The 10,087-nt window shown below is 37.4% G+C and overlaps 1 protein-coding gene across 1 annotated transcript in view; it reads left to right on the top strand.

Moving 5' to 3' along the window:
- The window catches only part of LOC144435159 (cytochrome P450 1A1-like), a 10,692-nt gene extending 7,686 nt beyond the window's left edge, over nucleotides 1-3,006 (top strand). The window contains exons 6-10 of the mRNA XM_078123727.1: nucleotides 1-116; nucleotides 492-611; nucleotides 977-1,216; nucleotides 1,888-1,986; nucleotides 2,156-3,006. The exon at nucleotides 1-116 is cut by the window's left edge and continues 105 nt beyond it. Of these exons, the coding sequence (XP_077979853.1) occupies nucleotides 1-116; nucleotides 492-611; nucleotides 977-1,216; nucleotides 1,888-1,986; nucleotides 2,156-2,403 (823 nt within the window). The 3' untranslated portion in view covers nucleotides 2,404-3,006. The remainder of the gene's footprint in view (nucleotides 117-491; nucleotides 612-976; nucleotides 1,217-1,887; nucleotides 1,987-2,155) is intronic.
- The last annotated feature ends 7,081 nt before the right edge of the window (nucleotides 3,007-10,087 follow it).

The raw sequence follows: 10,087 nt of genomic DNA, 5'->3' as shown, positions 1-10,087 counted from the left end.
CCGCTACATTCCACGGACCAGTGGAGAGAAGTTGATGAGAGAAATAGTTGACAAATTTCTGAAACTCATCCAACAGAAGATTGATGAACACAAGGAAACATTTGACCAATATAAAGGTATAGATGAACTTACTTCTTGAATGGGAATATTACTTTCTATTTGTCATTCATTTATGATCGTACGTATTTCCTGAATTGCAACAACACTAACTTTTATAGACAATGGAATATATAGTTATGGCTGTGTAAGTAGCTTAAACGGTAGCTATGTGGGTACATTGTAGACATACATACATACATACATACATACATACATACATACATACATACATACATACATAATTCAAATAATGCGAATAAGGAACCTACAGGACTAGAACGATTTGAAGAACCCTCCTTATCCGGCGCCTAATTACGAAAACTGAGAGATGTCAGTTCTTTGTTCTAGTAATCGAATAACATATTTGACTCTTTTTTGGTGATTACTGACAGACAACCATCGTGACCTGATAGATGATCTCCTCCACGCCAAGTTTGAAGCAGAGGGAACTGAGAATGCTGGATTAATCACAGATGTACATATCAGACAGACCATAGGTGACGTATTTTTAGGTAAATAATTTTAGCTGAAGTGTAGATGTCTTTGAAAGTATATGCAACGATATGCGAAAGGGGTTACATATCGTAGTAACTGTACATGTCGCTACTTAAAGCGTAAAGACAAAAGCATGACGAATAGCATGAAGCTTTTTGCAAAGTGTGTTTTGATTCGGAAGAAAACAATGGGACATGAAACCTGTTGCCTACATTGTTATGGTTACATCAGTTGGTGGAGGGTCTATGGTTAAAGTGGTGTGCAACAGGACGTGTCGGTAAAACACAGAAGTTAGTCAATCGCAGAATCGCACACTATAAAGAATCACATCAATTTCTTATTCATATTCTATGAATCTCTTGTGTTTCTGTCTATTTCACAGCTGGACTAGATACCACTGTTCACGCTCTAAACTGGTGTGTTGCCTATCTAGTGAATTACCCGGATGTACAGGCTAAGGTGCACGATGAGATTGACAACGCTATTGGTCGAGATCGCCCTTGCCAACTTTCAGATCGGTCAAGACTGCCATACTGTGAAGCTGTCATACACGAAGCCATGCGAATCCGTACTGTGACACCAATCGGACTACCACACACAACTACGTGTGATACATCTGTCGGTCAGTACTGTTGTATACAGTTTTTTATAAGCAATAAGAACTCGCCTTGGCTAAGAACGTTTAAAGACAGGTGTATTAACACAATGTATATAATTACATCCAATAACATATTTCACAATTTTAGTAAATCCTGTATTTTGAAAAGATAGAATTGTTCGTAACCACCTGCATTGCTTTGTTCTTTTATGTCCTCACTCATTCCTTTAATTTCATCTCATATCATGCCTCCTCCGATGACAGCCTATCTACTAGTACTGTACGTGGTCCATGTAATTCGTTGAAATTGAAGCTCTCCTACTAACCAGGCGATCCTGGACTCACATAAACCTTTTAACTCACAATTTCATACATTTCGAAGTTCCATGCAGATTCCTTTCCATTAGAATTACAAAGTAAAATCCAAAGTAAAGCATTTTCTGTTTGTACCACAGTCGTTTAAAGCATCCATATCTAGTGTAAAAGTATACTGTTCCATTTACCAATTGACCACATTAGACAGACCACATACTAGGCTTCTTTTGCACTTGAATGTTATAAACGAGTGTAGCACATAGAGGAAGTGCTTTACTTCAGTGTTTAATACTTGTTGTAATAACCACAATATTTACATATGATCATATTCTTGACGGGTCAACAGTCATCTAAATGACCATGAATATAATCACTTTTAGGTGGATATTGTCTTCCAAGAGGTACATGGATAATGGTTAACCAATGGAAGATACATATGACAGAGAAAGAATGGAAAGATCCTGAAGAATTTAGACCAGGTATATTTCAATATTAGCATGTATTTAGAGTGGTCTTAGTTTAAGTCACTGCACACAAGTCATATACGCAATCATGCATACACTCGAACATGTGTACATAGTATATACCATTATATGCTAAAAAAATTGTTTTAAAACAATATACATGAATATTTTTTTCCTCTCACAGAACGGTTTCTGACCCAAGATGGTACCTTGATCCCAAAGGTTGAAAGTTATATACCATTCTCAGCTGGTAGAAGAGTATGTGTCGGTGAAGCTCTGGCCAAAAATGAGATGTTCCTTATGTTTGTCAACATTTTCCAGAACACCATTTTTACTGTACCCCCAGGAAGTAACCCACCATCCTTAAAGCCGAATTACGAGGCGGCAGTGATTCGATTATTTCCATACAAAGTAGTCGCTAGAAAGCGTTAGTAAGAGAACAAGGGATGAAAGTCTTGAACTTGACACCCTTCTGTATGCTGTGTACAACCAACATCAGTATTACTCTTCGTAACTGAAGAATTGCACAGCTAGGTTAAATATAATCGTTTTATCAAGAAATACCAGTAAATAAATCATACGTACAATAACACCGTTCAGAACTGGTAGATTTGATTTTTATATGTAAATTTATGAAAACATTGTACCACAATGTATTGAATCAAATAATAACAAGTTTCGCAGATTAGCATTAATCGTTCTCTAATCGATATATAAATAAAGCCTGTAGGTGGTGTTACTTATTTTTCAAATCTCAATGAGCATTGTAATGACAGATGTTACAAATATTCGATTACATGGTAATATATGTGGTAAAGGCATTCATCGTCATTCTTAGTTCGACCATGCCCATAACAACCAAATGAAGGTGGATATGCCGGATATACATTCAAACCAGATTTATCCTGAATGCCTCCCATAAAGGCAAAAACCATAGGCTTTTTGGCCTACACACATTGTTTGAAAGTAAAATTCTAAATCATAGCTATTATACATGGTGTACCACATAGTTGGGAAAAATAATGATATGAAATTTGAAGCTTGTATAGGTAACGTATTGCCTAATTATTTAAAACAATAAACAATACTCATTTTGATAATTAATGAGGCAGTATCTTTACATATAAGCTTTAAATTTCAGATAATATAGTAGAATTTGAAGTTTGCACTTAATTAACGAAAATCATAAATTATGCAAATTAGCCATCCAAATTAAAAACCATACCAACAGACTTCAGACGACATGTGTGCTTTGTGCATGGTTGATGTATATGCCAAATTTTATTGTATTTGAAGCGTGTATCCCGAAGATATAACTCATAACGAAAATCATTAATTATTCAAATTACTCATTAAAAGTATAAGCTATGTCAACAAACTTTAAAGTACAGGTGAGCGTTATTAGGGTTGATATATAAACCAAAGTATATGAAATTTGAAGCTTGCATTCTTAAAGATAAAGCGCAATTACAAAAGTCATTAATTATGCAATTTATTCATTAAACAAGCTACATTAACAAACTTTATAGGACATGTATGCACTTTGTTATGGATAACTTGTTTATTAATATCATATTGAAATCGAAGTATGCATTCTTAAGGTATAGCATAACTACCAAAATTCATTTAATATGCAAATTATTTTTAAAGGCGTTAAGCTGAATCAACAAACTACATGGAACATGTGCGCTTAGTGTTTAACATATGTACGACATTATAATGAAATATATATATATATATATATTGAATTTGAAGTGTGTGTCCAAAATATAGCCTAATTACTAAAAACCATTAATTGTACAAATGACTCATTAATGTTCATTGGTTGTTTACCAAACTCTAGTTAGCGGCTTTTTCTAGGAGCACATAGAAGATATGTAGCAAGGTTCATCAGAATCGATGCTGTAGTTTTTGAGATGTCGTGTTCACAGACAGACACACCTACCTACCTACCTACATACATACATACACACATACATACATACATACATACATACATACATACATACATACATACATACATACATACATACATACATACATACATACACAGGGACAGACAGACAGACAGACAGACAGACAGACAGACAGACAGACAGACAGACAGACAGACAGACAGACAGACAGACAGACAGACAGACAGACAGACAGACAGACAGACAGACAAAAGCATAACTTTAAAAAAGCCCAGCAGAGAATTATCTCCTGAGGAAACTCAGATCCTTTGGCGTAAGTCAAAGTGTCCTTCAATTGGTGTATAGATCTCTCATTGAGAGTTAGACTGTCGACAGTCGCTCGCGCCTTTTTTCCCTACGTTTTATCTAAACTCCGGTCCGGCGCAACACTAGTAATAGTATAATCGCAAACTGATTTCGAGGGCCGTATTGCGAAGGCCCTCGATATCAGTTTGCGATTAGACTATAGTGTTGCGCCGGATCGGAGTTTAGATAAAACTTTGGGGGAAAAAGGCGCGAGCGACTGTCGACAGTCTAATTGAGAGTGTGCTGTCCTCTAATATCGCACTTTTGTCAAAAATGTCACACACATCTTTGATCACCTATGAAAACTATGTCATTTCCAGGCAAAAAGTCGGAAACTTTGGAAACCTATTTACATACACTTTAAATTTAAGTATACTTCGAATACAATGGAATTTACACAACAACTAAAATAGAAAATCACACCTGGACCATAAGATCATGCCACCATAAACGTTATAAATTATATACTTTTCTCTAACCAATCCAGTACCGTAGCCTACGGGGGGGGGGGGCAAGGGGGGCAGCTGCCCCCTGAGATTTTGGGGAAAAAAGAAAGAAAAGCTACTTTTTTAATACATAGTGATTTACGTGACGATTCCTAGCATGCACGATTTAAATGGATAGTTCACTAAAGTGACTGTACACTGCTGATTCCTGGCTAATATGTATCTTATATCACTATTGTACCCTGGATTAACTTTGAATAAAAATGTGTCCAGTTAAAAATTGTAACTTTCTGCAGCATATTAATATTCTTTGTGTGGTAAAGTATAAAAGAAGTGCGCACATGCACTGTGCATTTTCCGCGAGTAACAGTTACGCTTTAGTCTTGAAAGTCTCCTTCATTTGAAGATAGCAAGTCGCAATTATAATGTCAGCGAGTGAAACTAAAAAAAAATCGTTCAACGTGAGGTCGTCTGCTTTGACTACATACAGTGACTCCGAAGATGCGCTCGATCTCATTTACATCTTGTTCCTTATATCAAAACTTTTCGTACTGATAAAACGGCAGATCTCTTTTTGGAATATTTGGTGGCCCTGTTTAAGATCCACTATTTGAAGATATTTCTTTCAATAATTGTGTTTGACGTTGTCTTTGGTTAAAATGATGTTTGATATAATTATCTCATTGCACACTAACACTAGCGTTATTCCACAATTCATTTTGAAGCGACAATTTGCTATGGAAAGAATGGCCTTGAATTTGTAAACAGAGCTGTACCTTCGACATCAAAATCCAAACTTTAATTTCCATTATAATAATAATGACAAGGAGAATTCACTGAGTTCACCTTGGGTTCCGACATATATATCCTCATGCGGGCTTCGCGTTTTTCTTTTTCAAAAGTAAGGATATTTCTTTATATTTTCTGAATAGTACATGTAACGATATACATTTGAGTCTATTCCAAATAATATAATATCTTATACAGTGGTTTACTTGGCTCTGATGTTGCATACAAGCATGAATTGAGATTAAATATCTAATGTGCACTAAAAAGAATTGAACAAACGTTTACGACCATTGGGCCATCAAAAGTCTGAAAGTCTTGAAATGTTTGCTCTTTATTCGGGATTTTTTGGAACCAAATTAAACTTCAGGAGAAGTCATTTACCATGTGCACATCCACATAATATCTTTCAGCTTTGCCACAACAAAATACACTTCTAAATAATATGTAGTGCATAGCATAATTGTTTCAATTCTGGTATTTTATTATGTCTATGGTTTGATGTTTTATGCTTCTGAATGGCCTCCTAGACTGTCTTATTTTCAATTTTTTTCACCTTCCAATGCATCATTGTACCATGTGATTTTATATCTCCACTGTAGTGGAGGTGACAGAAGGGGTGGCTAAAATAATGCTTGAGTTTCAAATGGCGGGGCTTAACATTTTTTGAGAAGAGAGGCCCGGGTGAGAGGAACTATACCATTTGTTTAACCGTAAATTGTGTACATTTCCTAACTGTAGCTATGCAGACAAATTGCATGAGATAGTATCAAGATGACTGAATAAGTTCTATCTAAATCGACCTGAAATATTTTGCTATCATTATATATGGTTTGTTTTATCCTTGTCAAGCATTGTGATGGGTTAGGTTACCCGTCGACCAGCATTTTTTTTTTCTGACCTTACAAATGATATTTAATTGCGTATTCTAAAATTTATATTATGTAAATTGTATGCAATTTTATGTAAATTAGCACTTTTGTAAATTTTAAATACAAGACTACACCAAGACAAAGTTCTGCCCCCTTTGGCAATTTGGTCAGGCTATGGCCCTGCAATCATGTGATTTTCAGTTACATCATGTTTGCCCAGATTCGTCATCGCCGGTCTACTTCTGACCTATGGCCTACAATGCCGAAATGTAGAATTTATTCCCATAATTCCGAAATACGATGTTTTGGATCGTAACACTAACATAATTGTGTTACAACGCCATTGTGCCATTTTTGAAATTCGAGGACTAAAAGAATGCTTTCTTTTCTTCTCTTTTAAATATATCGAGATAGTAACAATAGTAGGTAAATATGACTCAAAATACAAAGGAGCAGAGAAGGGGTGGGTACGGGAGGGGGGTTTCCCTCGCGTCCACATCGAAATTTTTTTAATTCAATGATAAAAGAGTGATATCTGGTAACCCTGTTATTTAACATGTAGTGTTGATAACCATACCATCTCCTGATCACGAAATTTAAATTCAGAAAACTTGTGAACTTTTACGTTCATTAAAATTTCCAGGACTCAAAGTATTAACTTAGTCAGGTTAGTATTCTTAAATTTGATTTGAGGGTGTTGTCGGAAACCATGTCGGAGACTCAAAGTCTTGAACAATCTCTTGTGCTAACATTGATCATTAATCATAAATTCCCCAAACATATGTTGCTATTTACCATTCCCAAAGTATGTGATCATTTCCTGTAGATACACATCGATACGCATCATGTAATCTTGATAATATACTTATGATTGAATCCGAAGATACGAAAAACGACAAACTCTTAGAACTACAAGGGATCATAAATAGTCTACACATGAAAGTCAACTACATGCAGAGGTTAGACGAAGACATATTCAGATCAGCAAAACAAGACGAACTCATGGACCTCATCGTGGAAGCAGACGATTATCTACATGAAAGCAGAATGCAGATTTTGAAACGGGAGAGACTTTTGAACAAGTTTACAACCGCGAAACCCTTACCCGCTCCTCAGACGACATAGGGGGAAAACGACGCAGCTACCGAAGCTACAACTCCCCACCTTCGAAGGCGATGTTCTCAAATGGACAACCTTTTTCGACTCGTTTAGATCGGCCGTCGGCGACGATCCAAACCTGACTCCGGTACAGAAGTTTGAATATCTTAAAGGCCAGTTACGCGAAGAAGCGCTCCGTGCGATCGAGGGACTATCGATGACGGACGCCAACTACGAAAACGCTCTGGACATTCTGACCAAACGATACGGTCAGAAACACAAAATCATATACGCACATATGGCAGCACTGTGGGATTTACAAGCGCCGACAAGAGAAATCTCAAGCATGCGAGACTTCTACGACACGCTCGAGACACACGTGCGCGGTCTCAAAGCACTCGGCAAAAACGAGGATTCGTACGGTGATTTATTAGTGCCGATCGTCATGAGAAAGTTACCTAGCGAAACACGAACACAGATTTCCCGCGACCACGAAGACGAATGGAATTTAACGGACTTACGAACTTCCATACTTAAGGAAGTTGAAGCATTGGAAGACGGTTTACAATCCGATCTATACAATACTACGGACAAACATAATTCGAATGATATGACATCTACGGCAGCATTTCTAACGCATGGCAGGAAACCCGCGAACCCGCTCGTGAAAATCCGAAATCACCAAAATGCGCATTCTGCAATGGAGGCCATTACGCCAACTACTGTGACGTCATTACGGAACCCGACAAGCGAAAACAGATCGTCGTCCAAAACAGGTTATGCTACAATTGCCTTGGTCGTCACGCAGTTAAAGTTTGTACATCTAAATCACGTTGTAAAAAATGCGGTAAGAAACATCATACTTCTATATGTACTGGACCACCTGTTGAAACGAAATCGACTGACTGTGTACAATTTGCAGAAACTGGAAACGATTTCCAGTTCGGTTCCGTCGTGTTGAAGACAGCAGTCGCGCAAGTTCTACATTCATCAAATCAACGCAGACAGACTGCGGCAACAATTCTATTCGATGAAGGCGCTACTCGCTCGTTTATTACCCAAGATTTCGCTGACAAACTTGGCATTGTCGCAACGTCTACGGAGACGTTAAATTTAGCAGTATTCGGCGAAAAAGCACCTCGTTCACGCACTTTCAAAACCACCGACATCGATGTCATCGCGGAAAACGGAGAAACTATTCGACTAAAGACCTTGATCATACCAAAGATCGCAGCACCGTTGCAAAATCAAATGACAAGGAAGATAGGTGAACTGTCTCATCTACACGGACTGAAATTAGCTCATCCTCCACCGAATTGCCCTTCATTCGTAGTTGACTAGACTGTAAGATACGTCGTGACGTTTCGCCCTCACCGGCCTCCTCTCACATGTTAGGGGTTGGCCGATGTTTGAGTGCGCCCCGTCACGGCGTACCTTACAGACTAGTAGTTGACATACTCATCGGAGTAGATTTTTACTGGAATTTCGTTGGTGACAAGGTAATTCGGGGACCACCCACAGCGGTATCATCGAAGTTAGGCTATTTACTTTCGGGACCAGTACCTGGACGCGTACGTGGTCGTACAACAGACTCTACATTTCTACTTTTGAATTCATCGGACGAACAACAATCGTTACAGCGTTTCTGGACATTAGAAACACTCGATATTACGGACAATCCGACTAGTCGCTGAGACGTGTGACGCTACAACTCGCTCTCAACGTCCGGTAAGACAGGCAACCAATTGCAAGAACGCCATGAAGAAAATCAAGGAATGGACTAAATTGATATCGGAGTGAGAACTGATCAATGCTTAACTTTAATGTAAATTTTCATAATCAGAACTTATTGATTCCTCTTTCAGAGAACTTTGACTTGATCTTTTTAATACTTGATGAACCTTACATTATGATTCTGTTTAATACGATCTTAATTGCCCTTACACGAGCAGTATGATTACAGAACTCTGACGGACGTAATCAATTACTTCATTATTATGATGTTTATACATGAATATGTTGAATTTATGCGTTAGCAGGGTGCGTTAGTTTATAGTTTGAAAGAAATCTAAGTTTGTCATAGGTCAACACATCGTTTATACTCGCCTAGATGAACAAATAGGATTTCTACACCTAGCTTATGTTAGTAGTTCGATCAATGATTAATTTCAACATTATACTATGTGAATATTACTTTGTATCCAGCGTATCTTAATTATATTTGATCTTGACATTTTTCGCGGGCCGGAGTAAATGTCGAAAACCATGTCGGAGACTCAAAGTCTTGAACAATCTCTTGTGCTAACATTGATCATTAATCATAAATTCCCCAAACATATGTTGCTATTTACCATTCCCAAAGTATGTGATCATTTCCTGTAGATACACATCGATACGCATCATGTAATCTTGATATATACTTATGATTGAATAAAGTTCTTCAGTAGCTTTCTAGTACCCTAACGTAACGTCTGGTGTGTCCTTCACTCTCTTACGAACCTACCCCCACAGGTGTCAGCATTTGCCAACATTTAGTATAAACCTCTGACAATTGTTACGAGTCACAACTCTAAATTATATCCATACAGGATATTTTGGTAACTTTATTTTTTAACTCTAAATTGGAGTGAAAAAGCATTTAAACTTAGTACAT

The sequence above is a fragment of the Glandiceps talaboti genome, chromosome 5 (assembly GCF_964340395.1).
Source record: "Glandiceps talaboti chromosome 5, keGlaTala1.1, whole genome shotgun sequence".
Lineage (NCBI taxonomy): Eukaryota > Metazoa > Hemichordata > Enteropneusta > Spengelidae > Glandiceps > Glandiceps talaboti.
This window is presented reverse-complemented; position numbering and strand designations above follow the sequence as displayed.